We start from the raw sequence: 23662 nt of genomic DNA, 5'->3' as shown, positions 1-23662 counted from the left end.
TGTCCTATTAGTACTTGTGAGAGAAATGTCCCATTTATTTTCCTTTCAGAAAGTATAGTCCCCGAACCCATGGCTACAATTGAGGGCATTTAGGGAAAGTTCAGGTTGATTATTCAGGAGTTGCCTTCCCCTCATCCTGAAATAATGAGCCCTGGGGATTGCAAATGGTTGGGAGATGTGGAGAGATTCCTGGACATGATTGGTATATGAGGGCACTTACAAAATAAACAGGAAACATTTGCCAATAAGTGAATTAAAAAAAATCGAAGGTAGAGATATGAATTACCTACTAAATATAATTGAATTCAGTACTTATATTTTGAGGTCACAGCTTACTTAAACTTACTCTCTGATAAGGACTTTCTGCCATGTTTCCCTCTCCCCTCCAGAAATCCTCAATGTCAGCACATTGTATTGGAGGTATAGTTCTGAGAGAAAGCAGGTGCCTTTGCGAATTGTCACCATCTCTTTTGGAGATAGAAAATCCACTTAAATAATTCCGTAGAAAGGACCATGAGTGGTCAGAAGCAAGTAAAACTATACAATATGTTGTTTAAGGATATGTACGTTTGAGATAAAACTTTTTTTTTTTTTTTTTTTTTTGCGGTACGCGGGTCTCTCACTGTTGTGGCCTCTCCCGTTGCGGAGCACAGGCTCTGGACGCGCAGGCTCAGCGGCCATGGCTCACGGGCCCAGCCGCTCTGCGGGATGTGGGATCTTCCCGGACCGGGGCACGAACCCGTGGCCCCTGCATCAGCAGGCGGACTCTGAACCACTGCGCCACCAGGGAAGCCCAAGATAAAACTTTTTAAAAGCAGGATAATTATGAACAAAAAAAAATTCAGAGTAATGCAGAGGAGGCAGAGGAAACAAGAGGAACACAACTACACATGGGAATTTCACAGTGTTCTATTTGGGGGAAGGATTCATGGCTGCTATTTTTAGTTTTATTCCTAACAACTATACATATTTCCATGGGACCTTTTGTTTGTATCAGTTTTTTATTAGAAAGGGTAATAAAGGAAATAAGCACAAAACAGGGGGCTTGTCCTAGAATTCATGAGATTTAGTTCTAATCTCAGGAGGGTCCAGATGGTCTTTGGGCAAAAGTCTCCTCATCTCTGAGCTTCATTCTTCCATCTGAACAGTGGTCCCTTCCACCTGCATCTTCCAAGCACTCTCTTAGATCCTGAATCTTAGATCATCAGTGCAGGCTCACAATAAGATAATAAGTCTTAGAGCATAAACGCAGGCTCCGGGGAAGAGCACCGTCATTAAGCACAGTGGCCAGCAGATGTCACTCTTACTGCACTGGAACGAGGTCACTGCATTCAGTTCTCACAGCGCCCTTTCCCATGCCTCCAAATCCAGGTGGAATTTTCTATGAGAGGCACCTGAGCTTTAAAGAACTCAGAGCCTTCTCTTCAGGTAAGCACATGAAGCAAGTTTAAGCCACCTTATTTGGTCCATCACTTCCTTTCTTCCATCACTGGTTTGTGGCACATCTCTTACTGTCATTTAACAGGTTAGGGTCCAAGATATCTGCCAGCTCACATGTCCTCCTTTCACTGGCTGGACCCTCTTGAGCTGGATGTGTTGCACCAGGTTCACAAGGCTTTAATGGAGGAGCTCTGATATGGTTCCCTGCCTGGCCTCACAGGTAAACAAGGTTATTTGCACACTATGATTTGGGGGATGCCAGAAATATGTCTGTGTTAATTGCTTACGGTACCATCATGAGGGATTCATTCCTTTGGTTAAACTATTTTAAAAATCAACAATACCCCTGAGATCCTTCATCCACTAAGTTATCAACACTTTAAAGTGAATTAGTGAAGACCACTCGCTTACATCCTAATACTTAAGGGAAAAGCAAGAGTCAGCCGGGGTCTGTCTTGCCCTTGTCAGACCTGCTGGAGCCCCACTCCCTCTGTCATCGTCACTCCGTGCCATACAGGGGCAAGTGAGGATCCAAGGCAGTCTCGGTTTTATCTGAGACCTTGGGTGTGGATCCAAACTAGAAAGTCCCCTGAGATGCTTAGCTTGGATGTAGAACCCTGAAAGGATGGGACACTTTAGGGACACTTTGGAGTCCTGTTATCCCTCAACGGTTCCCTTGGGGACTTTTTGGTTGAGGATTATCAGTCAGTCTAGCTATTTCCTAACTGGTTTCTGCCCCCTCTGCTCATTTTTAATCTGTTCTATATAATAATGTCGGATCAGTTTTGCTAAATTGAAGTTCTAAACATGTCAAACTTCTGCCCTAAATCTTTTGTTGCTTCCTATAACCTACAGAAGAGGGAGGAGCAAAAACCCCAAAGTCTCATTCTGGGAATCTAGGTCCTCTAATGGTCTGAAACAATTGCCCTTCCAAGCTTCTTCATGCACCCTTCCAACTAAACTAGATCATGTATTATTTTAACATTCTGTCTTGGGATACAGAATCCTCTCTGCCTGAAATATCCTCTCTGTCCGCTGTTTAAGCATGTCCAAATACTACAAAATGCCCCTACTTCCACCCCCATAATTCTGAAATTTGGAGCTACAAACCTTCTTTCAACTCTTGGAGTTAATTAGTCAAATCTCTTTAATGGCACTTGACAGCTCCAACCTGTGTAAGAGCCTATGCTCACTACTCTGAAATAGAATGTAAATAAAGCAGTGAAGGGCAACAACGGTGAGGGGCATCTTTAGCACAGGGCCTTGAATAAGAAATCAGGTAGCTGCATGGATGAATGAATGCATGAATGAGGGGGAAAGACCCTGATGCTAACAAGGGACATGGTGCTCAGAGTTTGGCATTAGGTGATTTCAGCATTCTCCCACAGACATGGTCTCCTGCCATATACTCAACAGAGCAAAGAAAAGAGGCAAGATCTCTACCTCTTTAGAACCACCATCACTCTTAGAACTTTGGGTGAATCACCAAGCAGGGCTCAAATAGAGGTCACATCACTGTGGGGCACCTTTGTTCTCAGGGTCTGTGTGAAGCTCACAGAGGTGTCTTGATGGTAGGGGCAGTGGTCTCCTGGAGTGAACCTCAGGAAATTGGGATTAAAGGAAACTCATGGGCCAATTCTGGGCTTTGGAAATAAGGAGCTCTTTAACGTATGCTTTTGACAGTACATTGGAAGAATACAAATGATCTTCCTAGTTGGCATTTTGTTCAACCTTTTCACGTTCTAGTATGATCATTCTGGAAGAGAGCTCCTCAACTGTGGCACTCTTAACATATTTGGCTGAATAATTCTTAGTTGTGGCAATCTGTCCTGGATACTGTAAGATGCTTAGCAGTATCCCTCTACTGGCCTCTACCCACTAGATGCTGGTGACAACATCTGCCCCCACCCTCCCCAGCTGTGACAACCCAAAGTGTCTCCAGGCATTGCCAAATGTCCCTGAGGGCAATATCACCTCTGGCTGAGAACCCCTGCTCTATAAATTCACTGCACTGTTCGTTTCTTAAAGATAGGGCATGTTTCTTGATTCTTTTTTATCCCTCATCTCCTAGGACATGTGTGTCACATAGCATTTATCCATACTTTTATTCAATAGCTTTTATTGAGGCTTTCTATGTGCCAGACCACATCCTAGTCACAGCGGACACAGCAGTGAAAACATGGTCAAGGTCTCTGTCCTCATGGTGCTTACGCGATAGCAGCTCTAATGCTGTCTGTGGTGGTTATCAGAATAGTGTCAGTGATTTCAGTAGCTTGTGTTTCACGATGGTGAAGGCAACCCAAACTCTTAAATGAATTCATCACTTGTGTACAGCTACATATAGGTCAGCATTAGGGACACTCAAGTGTTTTGTTCCCACAGCAGACATTAAAATTTGCTCACACATGTTTTCCCTGCTTCTCTTTCTCCATGTTAGAGCCCTGTTTCCTGGGGAACAAAGGTGGGTGCCTTTCCCAGAGAGAGATGTGATGAGTGGTTGGGGACTGGCCACCATGACTTTGGGGGGGGCGGTGGGAAGGAATTAACGGGCAGCGTTTGTCCTGGGAGCTTGGTACCAGCAGTTGGCATGTTTCTGCAGCACATTCTGAGGTGTAAGGCACGGGGTCCTGCCACTTCCTGTGCATAGGCTCTCTTTGATGCCTGTTCCACTAGGAATTTCTTATGCTTCAAGAATTCAAGGACCAGTGATTAGGACTCCGTGCTCTCACTGCCGAGAGCAAGGGTTCGATCTCTGATTGGGGAACTAAGACCCCGCAAGCCACATGGCATGGCCAAAAAAAAAGAAAAAAAGAATAAGCTCAGCACTCACTTCTTCTGTGGTGCCTCCCCCAGCTTCCCCGGGTAGAGGTAGTCACTCCCTCATCTGTGTTCCCTTAGCACTTTGTTTCAGGGGTTACCAGAGCACTTGTTACATTCCTCAAGGCCAGTGTCTTATCTGATTTTGAAATTTCCTTGCCTAGCACAGTGACCACAGCATAGGTGGTGATTAAGGTAGATCTGTTGAATGAATGAATGAATGAAGCGAAGCTAGCATGGTCTCCTAGAAAGAGCCCTATAGTAGTATCAGAAGATAGAAATTCTACCCCTTTGTCACAAAGTGAATACGTAGACAAGTTCTACATACAAAATAGTCACATAAAGCCATATACCAGTTGAGAAATTATTATTATATAGGACAAACCTATCTCTTTGAATCTATCTAGAGCCTCTCTATCTTTCTCTGTCTCTTTGTCCCTCTCTGTCTCTTATTATGTCTCTGTGTCTATCTCTTTGTCTCCCTCCCCCTTCTCTCTCTCTCTCTCTTTCTTACACACACACACACACACACACACACACACCCCCCGTATCATAAATCACCAGTGATACGTTCCACACTTATGATGAGGATGCACTTAACCTCACCCTCCCATCTGCACTCTCTTGGATCTCCAGGTCAAAGCACAGCCCTCCCCATTGAGGCACAGTGTGAATCTTCCTCCTCCTCCCTGACCGTTGTTACTTACGTGAAGACCTCAAACCCCCAACCTGCCAAGGCAGTGAAAAGTCTGGGACTCAGGTCTCGAGCTGGGTTCATGGCACAGCCACTGTTCATTCCCAGAGAGGAAGAAATGACAACAATCAGGAAGCCAATGACAATGGGCTGTAGGGCTTTGGGGACTCCCAAGTTTCTTGAGTCAAAAATGGCAAAGATGACAATGAGGAGAAACATGGTGGCCACTACCTGGGGAGGGAGAAAATATACAAGGGATTTAGTTTATATTCTTCCCCCTTGCCCACCTCAAAATTCACCCACTCTCATTAAAAACAAACCTAGTAATAAGTAACATATGCTGGGTGAGCACTCTGTGCCAGACCCTTATCGCAGCAATCTTAGACATGGGTGCTGATATCATTCTCCTTTACAGATTAGTTACCTGCCCAAGGTGACACAGTCAGTGACAGGCAGGTGTGGATCCAGAGAGAGCAGCTTTAGAGACTGTTATCTTTACTACACTATCCTGCTGAGCTACTACCAGCTAAGTGGAGAACAAGCTACAGGCTTGAAAAATGAACAAAGGGGCTCATTCAAATTGGTGAGAAAAACAATGTGAGACATCAGTAGATGAATGGGCAAAGGAAATGAAAAGAAAATTCATGAAAGAAAAATAGATTAAAGAAATAAGAGGGAAAAACTGATTCACAATGAAAAAAAAGTACGAACAATACCAAGTGTTAGGGAACGGATACCACTTCTCTCAGGCTTTCCTAATTAAACTAAGCACATACTACACTTTTGAAAGGCAATTTATCAGTAATTTAGCAACATGCATTAAAAATAATCCGTAAGATTATGTACTGAATTTGACCCAGTTGGATATTTTGAGAACCACATCATGGAAATAATCTAAAATATGGAAACATCATAAAGCAAATATGCAAATAAATAGTCAAACATTTATAGTATTGAAAAAGTGGAGTCCACATCAATAGGGAAAGGGCTAACTATATTATGAAGTGCCCATTCTATAGTCTATTATACAGCCATCAAAAAACAAATACAAGGGTTTCCCTGGTGGTGCAGTGGTTGAGAGTCCGCCTGCCGATGCAGGGGACACGGGTTCGTGCCCCGGTCCGGGAGGATCCCACATGCCACACAGCGGCTGGGCCCGTGAGCCATGGCCGCTGAGCCTGTGCGTCCGGAGCCTGTGCTCCGCAGCGGGAGAGGCCACAACAGTGACAGGCCCGCGTACCGCAAAACAAAACAAAACAAAAAAACAAATATAAGAGCTATCTGGTAACATTTTTAAATGCTTATGATATTAAGAAAAATATGTGCATTATATTTTATACTTGAAAACAACATAAAAACAAGTTGTAAGAGATTATACAAACAATGAGAGCAGGTATTCTGAAGTGGTGTGGTACAGTGGGTGTTTTCCCCACTCTCTAGTTTCTAAAATTTCCAAACTATTATTTTACTTTAACAGCTAAATCATAGCTTCTGTTTACCAGACACTTATTATGTGCCAGGTACTTCATATGCTTTTTCTCATTAGAACTTCACACCAATCGGTGAGATAAATCCTATTTATTCACAGTTTACAGATGAGGAAATGTAGATAGAAGGAGGTTAAGAAACTTGCCCAAGGGCACACAGCTCATAAGCAGAAGAATCAGGATGAGAACCAGACAAGTGATTTTAGACCAGAATAGTTGTGCTATTGGCTACACGACAGATGCTTGGATGCAGCTTGTTTAAATGTCATTAAGGCAGAGACACTTCTAGCTGCCTAGAGAGTCTGGATAAACCTATGCACGTGGGGAGACACAGAAGACCTGGGATACTCTAAGCTCAACTACTACACTTCACAGTCCTTGAACTGAGATCACAGTGTCTTTTCTTGAGGCCTCTACGTTTAGATCATGTGCACAAAAGAGACAGTTAGGTGGAACAAACCCCATTTACCCCTACAGGGGTTGAAATGTCCAGTCATGCACTTTTCTCTGAAACTTGACTGATGTGGAAGAAGTGTATGTATTAAAGAGGAGGCAGGAAACCCGTAGTGGTATCAACTTTGGCAAGGGCAGAAATTTGTCAACAAAGCTTGGGTTATGCGTAGGGACCTCTGACTTTGGAAACATAGCCTTTCTTTTCTGATAGGCCTATAATGTTCCTCTGCATCCCCCTTATTAGATTATGTCTTTTCACAAAAGTTAGGTCTTTGTTGAATGTACACTTACTTGGTCTGCAAATGCATTCACCAGAGACAGATACGGAGCTGGGTATGTTGCGAAAATGTGTGCTGTTGCGTTTTCTCCCACGACGAGCAGTTTTCCACCAGCAAAAGACAGAAATGCATCTATGGAAGACAGAGCTCTGGCATGTTAGTGTCCTCTGGGCAGGGAGGGACGTAGGCCTATGCCAGGTCTTGTGCTGAACAAGTACAGGCGAACCCTCAGGTTCAGCTACGAAGATCCATATCATTTGCCTCTTTTCACTTCACAGTATGGTAGCTTTAGAGATACCCAGAGAACTCCCAGGATAGCGGGTCAGAGAGAGAAAGCCCCGGCTGCCCTTGATGGTTCACTCCACGTTTGAGCCAAATCTTTATCCAGTGGTTCTTGGGAACCATTTTTCTTTGAGGGGAATTCTTGGAATTTTCAAGATTGACTAAAATTGAAAGTGAAGCTTGGACTTGCTCTATGCAGAGCTCATGATTCCCAGAGGGTTCTCAGTAACCCCTAATAGCAGTCCAGAATTTGAGGGCATCAAGGTACAGTGAAGATGCCCTTAGAACAAGGAACACAGCAGTCCCCGACATAGCCAGTACCACCCCCAGGCCTCTCTGGCCACAGCAGCTGGTGCTCTAGGTTTCTGGTCTGGTCTTGAGTAATTCTTTAGTCTTCTTACACTCTAATTCTTAGGATACTCTGTGGGAAGAGGTCCCTTTCCACAATGTACCTCTCAGGCTTGGCTCATAAATTCTAGTTCCTAAGGGCTTCAGTTTGAGAGTCATAAAGTATTACGACTTACCTTGGGTTAGAGAGAAGGAACTACTTTAACACTTGATTTTATGGAACCCCAAGATTTTTTAGTTTGAAGGGCCTAAGAAGTCACCTACTAGTTCAATTCCTTTATTTTCCAGAGGAGGAAACTGAGACCAATAAAGTCAGATGACTTACTGAAGTCACACAGCTACGTACATAGTTCACATGGAACTAAAGTCTGGGTCTTTGATCGTCAGTACTGTGGTTCCCCCAGGACTGTTGCAGAATGGAAGCCCTGGCTACTGGATGGAAGGGAGAAGAGGTTCCCCACCCAGCCCATTTCTCTGCTATGCTTCTTCCTTCAAAGACTTTGTTCCAGATTCCTTCTTTAAGTACTTACTCATCATTCTCCTTGCCACAAGTCAACGGCTCCCTTCCCAGCCAAATCAGAGAAAGCCATGGAGAAGCCAGTGGCCTATTGCTTACTTTGGCATTGTTCACAGTGTAGTGCTGGTTGGGTCTAAAAATATACTTCCTTTAAGTTCTGTCCTCCATTTAAGTTGTGACCATTTTCATTAAGAGACTTCCTGAACGTGCCCTAATGATAATGTTGGCCCCATTATTTAGAACTTAGGACTCTTAGAACTGCGTGTCAAGTGGAGAACGTTTCCTGTTCTTACCTGTCCTACTCACCATAATAAATGCCAAAGAGGGTTGCAGCCCCTAAAAAGGCTCCCAAGAGCTGGGCCCCCACATAAAAGGGGAATTTGAACCACTTCGTCCGTCCAAAAAGACACATTGCAAAAGTCACAGCTGGGTTGATGTGGCCACCTGCAAGGAAGATAAGGTGATTAGGAAAGTCAGAGGGCAGGCCAGGGAGAATTATTGTGAAGGAAACCTTATCTAGGGACTGCAGGCAGAATTCAGTCTTCTAGGTGAGGAACTGTATGTGAGGAGACAGAGGTGTGTGTGTGTGTGTGTGTGTGTGTGTGTGTGTGTGTGTGTTTGAGTGGAGAGGAAGAGAGGACTAATAATCTCATGGCATCATTAGACACTGTTTAGGAAGTTTAGCTTTCTCAAAAGAAAGTCAAATATGTAAAGAAACTTGTACTCAAGTGGCTCATTTTCTCTCTCTCTCTCTCTCATCTCTCTCTCTATCTATATCATCTATCTACTGGGTTTTGCCTAACTATAAAGCAATAACCCCAAAGAGATTGATATAAACAGTTAACTTCAGTATATTTGTAAGTCAATATACTTATACTTGTAAGATTTAAATCTATATCTAGTCATTTCTAAGTCCATGTCCAGAGGATATAGAAACAAACTGAAAAGAGATATCTCTTTAAGGGGAAATGGCCCTTCCTTTGTGGGCTGTGCCTCTCATTGAGGTAAGGGGCTCAGTTTATTTTGAGGTAGTCACAGTGTCTGAGTGGATTTTCTGTAGTTTCTCTGCATAAACGATGTATATCTCACACACACAAATGGAGCAACACTTCTTCCTCCACTCCAGCCTAAAGTCTGACTAGAGAAATCAGCCTCTTTGATTCTAACCCAGTTGCAAGGTCAGGTAGAGGGCTTGTTCTGGGGTAGGTTACTGATATCCCCAGCTGGCTTTGCTAGTAACAACAGTAACAACAATGCATATTGAACACTTGCCAGGTGCTGTCATAGGCGTATTACATGCACTTGATCCTCCTAAGAACCCGGTGAGGTGGGTACTAGTCCAGTTAACTGCTGAGAAAACTGAGGCACAGAAGTAAAGTAACATTTTAAGGTCACATGGCTAATAAGTGGTAGGTCTAGGATTCAAATTCAGGTTTATTTGAACTCTTGGGCCTATGTTCTTTTCTAGATCTTCTTCACCAAGTTTATAAAGGTTTCTCTGCCTTAGAAAGCAGGGAAAAAATTTTCAAAGATCATCTTTGAGCATATGGGCTTGATTCCTAGGGATGAAGGACACTCATATGAAGAGGGATGAAGGACACTCATATGAAGAGTGCCAATGACATTTAGTGTGGAGGGGGGAATTAGAGTAACTGTCAATGTGACTACACTGAAATGTGGACCTCTGGGTTGTGGAAATAGTTGTAAACAAAGGAGTGATGATGATGATGATGGTGACGACACTTTGCCATTTGACCCCCCACAGAACCTATTGGTGAGCTTGTTTTGGGAAGCCTTCCCTCCTCTCCCCAGTGCGTGAAGAAAGCTATGCTTTTCCTGAGTCTCTAAGCCAAAGTGGGCTTGCAGTGGGGAGGGGTTCTGACTGCTGACTACACCGTGAGGGTCCTTTCTTCACCTGCCTCTGCCACTCTGGGGCTAATATGAACAAGAAAATGCCAATATATCAAAGCACAGGTGACTTCCTGAAGCCTTACACACATATCACCTGTTTTGTTTTACTTTTAAATCTAAGAGAGTCATAATTCTGGAGACTGGCAGGAGTACAGCTTCCTAGGGAAGCTGGAAACAGGGGTTAGAAGAGGGGAGCACCCAGGGCAGTGGAAAGTTCCTGGAGCCAGCCCTGTTCCTCTTCTCCCAGAGCTGGTTGGAGGGTAGCCACCACCCAGCCAGCCTGGAGGAACCCATTGTGAAAGGACAAGGGGATGTAAGAAATCACCTCCAATCAAAAATGTCTCCCCTCAGATGAGTCCACCAATGGGACAGTTACTGTTTAGCAAGCTCCTCTTCCAAAATAAGACTTGCTGTAGGTAGGTTTATGCTTTTAGCCCCTCAAAAGCACCCTGAGGCAGGAACTATTGTTCACCTTGACCTTGACATGCTGCAAGGCACTTAGTAGGTTTTCAAGATATGAAAGTTGATGTATGTGGAATGTAAAATATGGCACAAATGAACCTATCTATAAAGCAGAAACAGACTCATAGACATAGAGAATAGACTGGTGGTTGCCAAGGGGGAAGTGGGGAGGGAGAGGGATGGACTGGGAGTTTGGGGCTGGTAGATGCCAACTATTACATTCAGAATGGATGAACAGCAAGTCCTAATGTATAGCATGGGGAACTATATCCAATCTCCTGAGATAAACCATAATGAAAAAGAATATAAAAAAGAATGTCTCTATGTGTATAACTGAGTCGCTTTGCTGTGCATTAGAGACCGGCACAACATTGTAAATCAACTCTACTTCAATTTAAAAAATTGAAGAAAAAGAAGATATGAAAGTTGAAGAAATAGTCAGAGGTCTTTATTCAGATAGCTCAGACTACAGAGATCTACAGAGGGAAAGTTGTTTGGGAGTCAGAGAGGGTGTGCCTGGGAGGGTGCTTTGCAAAGCAACGAGGAGAGTTTCTCCTTGCAGAGATGCGTGATCACTTGGCTTACCCGAAGGACAAAGCAGAGCAGTGTAGTGGGAAGAACATGAGTGCTAGAGTCAGAGAAGGCCACACTCACATCTTGGCCCTGCCAAGGTGGTTGTGATGATCAGATTATTCACATAAAGAGCCCAGGGGGATAGCTGGATTCCCCGAGGCCTGAGATGAAAGTCTTACGTGAGCAAGGTGAGCTCTTTCAAGGTTCTGTCCTAGACGAGTCTCCTGCCCCCCACCCACAGACAACTCTGTGATGGAGATCATTTTAACATTTTATTTGTCATTAAGCAAAGCTATTTTGATTTTTCAGTGAATTTTTATTGCTTATAAAAAAAACTACATCAAAAACAACCGCCATAGTCTAGGTACAAGCTGGCAGTGTAAACGCTTTGTGGGGGATGGTGCATAATTAGGGCATTATGAGTTCTGATTGGCCAGATTGGATTGCCAGACTACTGGCAAGTTCACAAGGGAGCAGGGTGTGGTAACTGCCATGCAGTAATGCTTTATGTTCCACAACCAGATGTCAGCTGACCTTACCAGTCTGGACCACAAAGTGGGATCCCATTTATGTTTATGCGTAATATACATTGGTTATTTTTGGAATTCCCAAAGAGGGCCTCACATATGCCCACAAACCAGCATGTTAGCTGCGGCCACTGTGAGAAAGTCACCTCCCCTATGTAGTCTTCCTCTCCTGTTCCTGGGCTGCTGAAGCCAATACTGAATCTGCACTGATGTCATCAGTGGGCCAGTGTGTTGTCTGTGCATGTTCCCCCCCAGTTCTCAGGGAGCTTGAATATCATTTCCAAACAGAGATGGGGAGATAAGCTCCTTTTCCAACGCAGTGCTACCTTATATCAGCCAGGCTCAGAAAGTGCTCTCCTTGCATTTTTAAAAAAAAATTTTTATTTATTTATTTTTGCGGTACGCGAGCCTCTCACTGCTGTGGCCTCTCCCGTTGCGGAGCACAGGCTCCGGACACGCAGGCTCAGGGGCCATGGCTCACGGGCCCAGCCGCTCCGCAGCATGTGGGATCTTCCCGGATTGGGGCACGAACCCGTGTCCCCTGCATCGGCAGGCGGACTCTCAACCACTGCGCCACCAGGGAAGACCTCTCCTTGCATTTTGAGATCTCACAGTCTCTCATAAACAATGTGGACAGCTCCCAAGCCTCACCCAGAAGCAGCCTCTAGTGAAAACAGTCCCATCAGTTCTGGCCCTTACTCTGAGCGCAGGGGCTTAATCCCAGTCTGAAGGCCAGATGGGAAGACTCCACACCATACTTTACTCCCTCTTCCCCTTCCTGCTGGTCCCTGTCCCTTCTCCTCCTATCGTGACTCCAAATATATCAGTGGATGCAAACAGACATTGACAGTGCTGGTGGTAAAGGGTGTTAGCTACATTGGTAGGGTCTGGGACCAATTTATCCTAAGTAAATATTTGATGAAGTTTAATTCAGGGTGTTATGCAGGTGAAATACTGCAAAACCACATCTCTACTTTAAAAAAATTGCTGAAAACATGCCTACATTTATATTGCATGGTTTGTGGAAACAACGCCTGTGTGAATGTAGATGGGAGCATGAGGGGAGGCAGTGGAGCATCCTGCATGCTTATTTGAAGCCAGGAGTGTGTTGTGTGTCTGGTGTCAAGGCCTGCAACTGTAATTAAGCCTTGGCACATTCAGGGTGTTCCCCTGGTTATTCTTGTGTCTTAGGTAGGTAGTACAGTGCTGGGATCCAGCTGGACCGTACTGCCCATAGGCCCTGCCTGTGCTGTCCTTCCCATAGTAGACAGCTGGGAATGTTGTATAATAATGGGGACCTGTGCTTTGCTGTCGTATAGACCTGGGTCAAATCTTTGATCTGTCTCTTTGCCAGCTGTGGGGCTTCTGGCAATTTACTCAATCCCTTGGAGCTCCAGTTTTCTCTGTAGAATGGACAATAATACTGGCCTCAGAGTGCTGCTATAGAAGTGAGAGGATATAAAGTATGTACAGCACCCAGTACAGTGCCCAGCATGCAGGGGGTCCCTTCTTCCGTTATCACCAACAGTCTTGCCTTAGTTCTCTGAGCCCCCAAACAAGGCTGCTGAGGATTCTGCAAGCCTTTGGGAAGTGGATCATTTCCACAGTTCCTTCCTAAGGTCCCAGGCTGTATTAAATATTATTTCATTTTGCTCCTCAGAACCTTGGGAATGGCTTCTAATTAACCTACCACTCAGAACAGAATTGGGCCAAGACCTTCTGACTAGCCCTGCAGCTCCATGAACACACTAGCTATTTTGCAAATGACCTAGGCTGTCCCTGATTGCTGTGGATAAAGGTTCCAGGGAATTGCCTCTGTTGGAGTGATATTCACTGGGCTATTCACAGCATATCTGGGAAGTGGTTTCCAAGCGTGGGGAAGAGCTAGTAAAAGACTCTATTGATAGATGAAGAATACTATTCCGTAGCCAGATTTAGGAATCAGTCAGTTCTGAGTTCCAACCCTCATCTCTGTCTTTTGCTAAATGTTGCCTTTGTGCCAGTCACTTAGCATTTGCTGGCCATTTAAATTTTGTCATCTATAAAAATAGAATCAAATACATATTCTTGCAGGACTGTTGAGATCTAGAAAAATTAAGGTCTGTAGAGTACCCAGAACTGTGCTAGTACATTGGAATGGTTGAGTTAATAGTAGCTGTTATTATTATTATTTCTATTACTTACCAGAGACACCTCCAGCAACATAAATGGCCATTACTATTGCCAATGAAAGTCCAGTATTGATAGTGATGATTCCTCCATGACGTCCTCGACTGAGGACAGCTTGGGCAACACAGCCACATCCAAGGACCTGGAATGAAAGGGAACTCAACAAGTAAGTGAAGATGGCCACTATCAAAGACAATGGAAAGTCAGAGTAACAAGAAGCATTTTTCAAGCACACTCATGGCTTGGACTGCCACAGGCCTCATGCAAATGAAATGATAATCTTCCAGCTGTGCACAGGTAGCAAAATGATGGTCCCAAGGCTACATCTGGCTTATGGATGAGTCTTGTTAAGTCTGCACAGTGTTAAAATGTTGTATGAATTTATAAACCAAGTAATCATTTCATAATATATATAAATATCAAATCATTATGTTGTAAAACTGAAACTAATATAATGGTGTATGTCAATTATACCTCAAAAGGAAGGAAGGAAGGAAGGGCAGGAAGAAGTAAGGGGGGAAGAAAGGAACATTTGGTGAGGGAGGGTTATTGGGAAAGATGAAACAGTCACATACAAGTTTGGTAGGAAAACAACAGGACAACGAATCACCATCAGCCTTTGTCACTCTGTGGTTGAAAGAGCCAGTGTGGTCGTGGAGGAATAAGTTCTGGGCTGCAGGATCATTAGATCATTGCTCTTAGATGTCAAGTAGCCACAACTTTTGTAGAATACAGGTTCTGTTTTGGGTTTTATAACTAAAGAAGAGCAACCAACTGGACGGAGGGTTCAGCATCAAGTAATGGATATTATTTAAGGGCATATGAAGAAAGGTTTCAGAAACAAACGTATTTAAGGAACAAGAGATTAAGAATGTGAAGACTTCTTATCAGGAAGATAATAACCAGCTCCTGTGTCCCTTTACAAAAGAATGAGAAAGGAAGTCTGAACCTGAAATATGAGAAGTTGCACATAAGCCATTTCCTGATAGTGATGAATTAATTCTAAATAGCTCCCTTGGGGCCCATTTGTGGAGTCCTTCAGAGAAATACAATTTACAAACAATGGATATTTAATACATATAGAATGATTTGGGTTTACTCCTCCTTGAAGGCAGAGAAATTACCTAGATGATCTTTTAACATCCACTCCAGTCCCTGATTCTAAGATATATTGATTTAGCTCTACCTGATAGACAGTAGGAAGAAGTAGGACTTGACATCGCAAGGGGAGCACAGGGGCTGCATATCACATGCACAGGGCTGTCTTTGACGTTAATCACAGACTCCAGACCCTGTACTGAGAGCTAAATAAAGTTGCAGCAGGAACATGTTCCCTTTTCCCTTTCCAAAAAGAAAAAAATCCCTTGGGTTCATTTCACAGCCTAGCAATTTCACCTAGGCTTGACATTATTTTTTTCTAGGATCCCTATCTGTTATAACTGTCAGAATACCGTATGCTAACACATATATATGGAATTTAAGGAAAAAAATATCATGAAGAACCTAGGGGTAAGACAGGAATAATAAAGACACAGACCTACTAGAGAATGGACTTGAGGATATGGGAAGGGGGAAGGGTAAGCTGTGACAAAGCGAGAGAGTGGCATGGACATATATACACTACTAACCGTAAGGTAGATAGCTAGTGGGAAGCAGCTGCATAGCACAGGGAGATCAGCTCGGTGCTTTGTGACCGCGTGGAGGGGTGGGATAGGGAGGGTGGGAGGGAGGGAAATGCCAGCGGGAAGAAGAGATATGGGAACATATGTATAACTGATTCACTTTGTTATAAAGCAGAAACTAACACACCATTGTAAAGCAATTATACTCTAATAAAGATGTAAAAAAAAAAACAAAAACCACAGTCTTTCTTTTTAATTTATAGCCAATTAAATGCACCTGGCACAACTTCCAAGCTAACTGGCATTTTGGTAGCATCTTCTGAAAAAAGGAATAAAACATTCCTGACAGCTGAGATGACCTGATTTAGACAACCTGGGGTAAGAAGAGACACATGCAGACACTGGCCAGTCCTGAGCTACTACTACTTTCCACATAAGCTTCTTCCCTCTTTTATGGTCTGATGTTCACTTGTGATAGTCTACAGGGGGCGTAAAAGCTTTAAATGGCCTGAGTGGACCTGGAGAGGCTTCTGTCCTGTCAAACTTCATTGTGATTAATACCCTCCTCTTCTACCCTAGATGTTGAAATTGCTTTTTTGTTCTTTTCTAGAGACGATAACTGATGTGCACTGCAGGAAAGGAGCAGATGGAGAAATGAACAAGGTAAGTTACCCTAGTCAGAAATTGTTACTCAGAAGATTTCAACCCAACTTGACATCACTGCTTCTTAATTTTTAAATACATTCATACAGCCGGAAAATCAATGAGGAAGACAGGTAATTGCCTGCTAGTATCTTTCCTTGCCTGCTTCATCCCAGCTGCGTTCACAGCACCAGGGAAGCAGATCTGGATAGAATATCTGGGATATTCTAATGTTATCATGGTCTGATTGCTAGGGAATTGGTCACCCACTCTGGTTTCCCACTGTAATTTTTTTTCCTTAAAAAAATGAGAGAACTGTTGTTTATGGTATTACTGATAGAATTTCCAGCATGATTCCGTGCTCTAACCTTGAAGAACTGCCATACTTTCCCCCTTCTTAGACACAGAAAGAGCCAACCTGTCTCAATTTTTCAGGTCTCCCTATCTAGAAATCTTTTTTTGGACCCATCACCCTTTCATATTCTTCTCACTAAACCTAACCTCTTTTCTCTGAAATTCACTTGTACTGTCTGTACTGAACAATTAATACTTAGTTGTTCTCCAGATGCCTGATCTTGATTTCCTTATCTAGAAAACAATCTCTAAGATTCCTTTACATGCCAACAGGCAACAATATGCTAGTCTATCCTGTTTTGTTCTGTTTCCTTGGGTGTTGTGTTTCCCAAGTCCACCATCCATATGCATGCCATCAACAGACCGTCAAGGTCTCTTCTACCTTCTTGTCAGAATCCAGCACCTACCTTCTCCAGGTAGGTAAAAAAAATCACAAAACCATGTAGGGGAGGGAGGGTATTACAAAGCCATGGATCTAGTCTTCACTGTGCCCCCAGAAGTCTTCGTTCATTTCTCATTCATATTCTCCCAATAGTTTCATCAAGCCTTCTCTTCTCTCATTAGCCCAAGACACCTGAGCCCCTTTCTGCAGATAATATCTCCTTCTACTTGACTCAGTACCTGTAGGTGGCCTTGAAGATTAATGGCAATTCAGAAGATCACATAAACATTGTGTTCCGGTTATTCAGTGCTACGAAACTAACTACTCCCAAACTTAGTGGTTTAAAATGGTAACATTTATTTTGCTTGTGAATCTATCATTTGGGCAAGGTTTGGTAGAGCATCTTACGTCTGCTCCATTTGGTGTCAAATGTGGTGGTTCAAAACTTGAAAGACTGGAATTATCTGAAGGCTCACACAGTCACATGTCTAGTGGTTGATGTCAGCTGTCAGCTGATGCCTCAGCTGGTGGGTTGGTCAGCACATCTACAAATGGTCTCTGTGTGGCTTGGCTGAGTTCCAAGGGTGAGCACTGTACAGCCTTCAGAGCCTGCGTTCTTAAACCCTGCATCATGCTACCTCTCAGCCATAACACTGCTTTGGTTCTGAACTCAATAGCACACAAATCACAACATCTTTAATAGGCATTAACTTGGCCCATGTTGGTTACCTTTAGGAATAGGGAGCTCATTACTACATCAAGTAGCTTGTTCTAAATATTTTTGGTGTTCCAGTGGTTGGGGAGTCCTTCCTTATAAGAAGTTGGAGTCCTTTTTTCCCGTAACTTCTGTTCGTTAGCTCCTGGCTTACTCTTGGGACCTCAGAGAAGAAGCCTGTTTTATATACCAGGCACTCCATTAAGTAGAGGGAGCAAAAGGTCCTCCCTGAGTTCTTTTATGCTGGATGTTTTTCACTTCACCTTTGATCCCTAGGGCTCCTCAGATTCCCAGTGAGTGTCACGTGGATAAGCTCTAGGTTGTTAGCACCCCTTTTAAGCACGGAGCCCAGGAATGGACACAATCCTTCCTTATTTTTTTTAAGCTTTTAGAAATGTTTATTATTTAAGACCAAAAATCCTGTGTAGGCTCCTTATAGAGAATATGAGGAATATATAAAAATATAAAGAAAAAACCCAATCACAATGCCTTTACCTATGAACAGACATTATAAACATTTTGGCTTATTTCTCCCCAGTAACTTTAAAAATATTTATTTATTTATTAAAGTATGATTGACCTAAAACACGATTCACTATTTTCATACATTACAAAAGGATCACCACAAGTCTAGTTACCATCTGTCACCATACAAACTTATTACAGTATTACTGTGTTCCCCATGCTGTACTTTTCATCCCTGTGACTCATTTTGTAACTGGAAGTTTGTACCTCTTAATTTCCCTCACCTATTTCACTCATCCCTCCACCGCCCTCCCGTTTGGCAACCACCTGTTTGTTCTCTATATCTGTGAGTCTGTTTCTGTTTGTTATATTTGTTTATGTATTTTGATTTTAGATTCTCTGACTTATTTTACCTAGCATAATACCCTCGAGGTCCATCCATATTGTCACAAATGGCAAGATTTCATTCTTTTTATGGTTGAGTAGTATTCCATTGTATATACATACCACATCTTCTTTATCCATTGCTCTATTGATGGACTCTTAGGTTGCTTCCATATCTTGGCTATTGTAAATAATGCTGCAGTGAACATAGGGATACATATAACTTTTCAAATTAGTGTTTTTATTTTCTTCGGATAAATACCCAGGAATGGAATTGCTGGATCATGTGGTAGTTTTATTTTTAATTTGGGGGGAAACCTCCATCCTGTTTTCTATAGTGGCTGCACCAATTTACATTCCCACCAACAGTGCATGAAAGTTCCCTTTTCTCCACATCCCTGCCAACACTTGTTATTTGTTGTCTTTTTGATGATAGCCATTCTAACAGGTGTGTGGTGACACCTCATTGTGGTTTTGATTTGCATTTCTTTGATGATTAGTGTTGTTGAGCATCTTTTCATGTGCCTGCTGACCATCTGTATGTCTTCTTTGGAAAAATGTTCAGGTCCTATACACATTTGTTTCTTTGATGTTGAGTTATATGAGTTCTTTGCATATTTGAGATATTAACCCCTTATCAGATATATCCTTTGTAAATGTCTTCTGTTTTGTAGGCAGTCCTTCCTTATTTGTGCATCACATTATGACATGGTAGTTAATCATGTACCTTCTGCTCCTTGCTTGTATTGCTATCTAGCGGAGCACTTAACCACAGGATGTAATTCAACTGTTCACATATTAATGCCTGGTTTTCCCAATTTTGTAAGATGCTTACGAATGTGTAATCAACTTATTTGCCTTTCAACAGCATCTAGTATACTGGACGTAATTAAATAAGCAGATCCTACATGTTATTTCCAGTTATGACACTTGGTGTCTGTGTAAATGAACATGTTACTTCTCAGCCTAAGCTTGCTCATTTATTAAAAAATAATACCTGCCAGACTTGTTTCATAGGATTGTTCAGTGAAGGTTCAAATGGGGTAACCTTAATGAAGGCACTATTTAAACAACAAAGGACAATAATAGATGCAGGATATTATTGCCTTTGGTATAAACTCAAAAGGAAAGCCCCAATTCAGGGTGAATAAATTGAAACAAAGGGACTCATGAACTTAACCACTAATGCACTGCCTGGCAATAAAAATGGGGCGAAAACACATCTATGACAGATATTAAAAATAGCTACTATTTCATTCCAAACATGAGATCAAAATTTTGGGGGGAGAGGGGAAGTGAGAAACTGACGAGAACTTCAAGGTGTTTTGCGTATTTGTGATTACTCTTGAAAGATAGGTCGTTGCATAGATGGCAAGATTTTAGTGCTTTTGGTAGTAAAGCAACACTAGAAAAGAGGAGGGGGTAAATACCGTTGTTATCAGGTTCCTTGCATGGCAGGAGTGGGAGAAAGAATTTTAGTGGAAAAGGAAGAAAGACATTTGAAAGGCAGAACTCCTATAAAAGATTGATTGGTGAGTGAGTTACCCCCAGTCATTCCCAGTCACCCAGGCCATACATTCTGGAATCTTTTGGTATTCCTTCCTCTTCTCCTTCTTGGCTACCCATAGTCAATCATTCCCAAATCTTTGGAGTCTTCTTCTGTGGCCCCTGACCAGGGTCCCCACTTCCAGTGTCTCCCCACTCAGTGACCATGCCAGATGAAGCACAACATACATACTCTCCCACTCCCGTTGCTCAGGAATTGCCAGCATACCGAATTGCCCCTTAACCTGGTACTCAGGGCTTTGCCTCACAATCCCCAGCTACTTTCTGCCCAGGGTTCTTCAGCATAGGTCTCTGCATCAGCCAGTCACTTTGAGTCCTTTGAGCTCATGACACTCATTTCCACCTCTGCACACCTGCTCATGCTATACCTTCCAGCAGAATATCTTTTCTGCATGTTTCCCAATCAAAACCGATCTATTCTTAACCCTGAGCTAAAATGCTACCTTTCCCCTAGGGCTTTCTCTGGCAACTGAAGCCCTCAGAGTTCTCTTCTGCTTATTGTGCCATGTCTTTACAATGTCATTTCATTTCACCTTGCCTCGTGGCACCCCACCAAGGCTGTAACGTTCACCAGGGCACTCATGCTTCTTTGTATTCCGTGCTCAAACAATACTTATGAAAAAAATTAAAATATCTAAACAAGCAGGAAAAAATCCTGCATAAAATGCCTTTTCAAGAGAAGAAGTTAATTTGAGGGTAAGATGTAAAAAGTGGGAGGTATAATTTCTAAGACACACCACTTGGGACTGCTGGGAAGTTCCCAACTGAGCCATGAACCCTATGACAGGCTGATTAATGGACACAATGAAATGCTGGAGATGAGGAGAGAGGATAATGAGTCCACAGATTTTATTTCATTTGAGCCTTCTCAAATCCCCTTTGCATATACTACCTCCTTTAAAGTGAAAGCCAAGATGTTCTGAGCACAGAACAGAGTGCAAAACAGGCACTCAAAATATTTGTTCAGTGAGTATGTAAAAACTGAGCCCTTTCAGAAAAGCAGTTAGCGAAGGTTAGGGATTACTTAGCAAAATGTTGGCAAATGCATGCACCCTGGAGCCAGGGATCACCTGGGAACCTTCTAATTATCGCAAGAGGTCTGTGATTCCCTGTGCACATCAACATTATCCAAAGAAGGAAAAAATTAACATGCCTTGTATCTACCTTTCTGTTTCAGTATTTTCAGAATTAATGGATACTAAAAGAACAGTTTCTATCCTATAAAGCTCCTGAAAAAATTTTAAAGTCGGAAGGAGCTCCTTGGGAAACGTTGTCATAGACTTTGGAATAAAGGCTGTTTGAAACGTTAACTATCTTTACTCATCTGTTTAGGGTAATGTGAGTAAAGGAATACAAATACCAGCTACCATCTATTTGGTGTGTGCTTTGTGCCAACTTCCATGCTAAGTGCTTTACCTGTATTACTTCATCATTATCCCATTAACTTATGACCACCCTGAAGGGGAAGTATTATTATCTCCATTTTATGGATGAGGAAATTGAGGCTGGGAAAGGCCAAGCAATTTTCCCAATGTTACATAGTAAAAATAAAGGAGACAGAACCAGGATTTGATCCCAGGTCTTAGTCAGAGGACTGTGCTCCTAACCATGATGTATTGGACAGAGCAAAAGGTCATCAGAACCAACCAATGCCCCCAAGAATTCATGGAAGTTTTCAGGGAGGACACTGGGTTTTCCACAGGAAGTGAGATGGGGCACCATTTTTTCTATCTGCGTACTGAGAGTAAAGGCTGTCTGGGAATGTTGAAGGACTTGGAGAGCCCAGGCAGCAACCATCTGTTACCATCCACCCAGTATAAAAGGCCTCCCTGCAGACCAGATACAGTCTGAGGAAAAAAGACTGAGGTTGAAGCTCAGTTGGAAGCCTCCTTGTAGAACCTGCTCTTTGTGCCAGGACAAGTGGATTTTCTGCTGACAACACATGTGATCACTCTAGTTCAGAAAAGTACCCAACACTTGTACTTTTTCTCTAAAGCTTCCCATGACCTAGAGAAAAATTTTCAGTCCCATTTCCCTTCCTTTCTCAGAGATCAAAGAGACATGTTGGTGATTAAGTGCAACTTTTTAGTTTATGCAAAACTTTTTTTATGGATTTCTGTTTGCTTGATTTCTAGCTCCCTTTGCAGAGACAACTTCCACTAGATGACCAAGTGCTCACCGGGGAAAACTAGACCTGAAGGCAGAGTTAAACCTTTTCCTCTCTTGTTCTCTTTTGCTCGTTTTCTTTCCTTATAGTGTCTCCCAGTCTTGTAGTCATCAGCAGAAATCACACTCCTCCCCCTAATGCTGACAAAACCTGCTACTCCAGGGAGTCAGTGGGCTGAGAGAAGGTGGGGTGGGCCTTTTCTACACTTACAAACCACACCCATGAGCCATGTGGATTTCTTGTGGAGCTGGCCAAAATTTAGGGCACTTATTTAGCATTCAACCTATTCACAACACCAAGACTCAAGAAGTCAACCAATTCCACCTCTTCCTCTCCACCCCAAGTGCCCCGTTAGTACATTTTACTGAAAAAGAGCCAAAGAACTAACCCAGGTGGCCATTCTAAACTGCTCCAGTATCTCCAAAGCACACCTGGCTAGTGTTTATTTACTATTGTTCTTTTAAAAATGTATCTAGGAAGCCAATATCCTCCTTTAATCCAGTAATGTCAGTTTGGGTCATGTTTGCTGTGTGCCATTTGGGCAGCAACAACGTGACCCAAGACATGAACCATGTATGACTATTTACCTTATGTTGCTGCAGGTCTTCTTGGAAATGGGTAAGGAATATATTTTGAATGAAAAGTATTCTTCAGTAGATAATTTGTCATTAAATGATGTAAATATTCATAAAACAGAAGTCAGCATTAAAAGGGCATATCTGTGGCAACATTTATATTTTAAATAAACTGAGTTGTATTATGTGTAGGTGGGTGAATGTATATGTATACACACACCCACCCACCCACATATATATATAGATACAGATATGTTATAAATAATCTCATTTAGTCCCAATAGTAACCTAAGGGGGAGGAAAACTCTGCTGTTTTCATCTAAAGAAAACTTAGGTCAAAGAAATTAAGTAATTTGCCTGAGGACTATAGCTAGTGAGAAGATCGTTTTGAACCTAAAATTAACATTTCCGTCCAAAGTTCATGTTCCTTCACTTACGTAAACAGCCCTCAAGTGTACCTGAGCCAAATAAGTCATTTGTCCAGATTTGTACTTCAGAAGCCTTTCAAAAAATCAAATTGTGGGAAATGAAGATCTCCAAATCTACAAATACCTCTCACTGGGAATTGGCATTCACTTTTCTTCATCCATTTCTCCCTGTTCATGTACAATGAAAAATTCTAAGTGCCATGCACAGTGCCTGGTGTCATAGGGATGCAAAAAAACAGACACAGGGCCTTCAAAGTTCACAGACCAGTAGGAGAGGTAGGAGCTGGGAACTGGTAAGAATCACAAGAACAGTATGAAGTGATTCCCTGTGTTATAATCCTGTTATTCGTGGATGGTTTAAGTATTTATGCCTAGGGAAAGTGTGCATGGGGATGTGGTTTCAT

At 42.7% G+C, this 23662-nt stretch overlaps 1 protein-coding gene across 2 annotated transcripts in view; it reads right to left on the bottom strand.

Annotated features, from left to right (window-relative positions):
• AQP9 (aquaporin 9) overlaps positions 1-23662 on the bottom strand; it is a 35398-nt gene that overhangs the window by 1196 nt on the left and 10540 nt on the right. The window contains exons 2-5 of one of the 2 annotated variants that reach the window (XM_065870912.1): positions 13974-14100; positions 8623-8760; positions 7183-7301; positions 4965-5182 (exon numbers count right to left, since the gene is read on the bottom strand). In XM_065870912.1, the coding sequence (XP_065726984.1) occupies positions 4965-5182; positions 7183-7301; positions 8623-8760; positions 13974-14100 (602 nt within the window). The remainder of the gene's footprint in view (positions 1-4964; positions 5183-7182; positions 7302-8622; positions 8761-13973; positions 14101-23662) is intronic. The other variant, XM_065870913.1, reaches the window with a different exon arrangement.

Source organism: Phocoena phocoena, chromosome 2 (assembly GCF_963924675.1).
Source record: "Phocoena phocoena chromosome 2, mPhoPho1.1, whole genome shotgun sequence".
In the NCBI taxonomy this organism is placed as follows: Eukaryota; Metazoa; Chordata; class Mammalia; order Artiodactyla; family Phocoenidae; genus Phocoena; species Phocoena phocoena.
The sequence above is the reverse complement of the archived record's forward strand: the minus strand, read 5'-3'. Positions and strand labels throughout refer to the sequence as shown.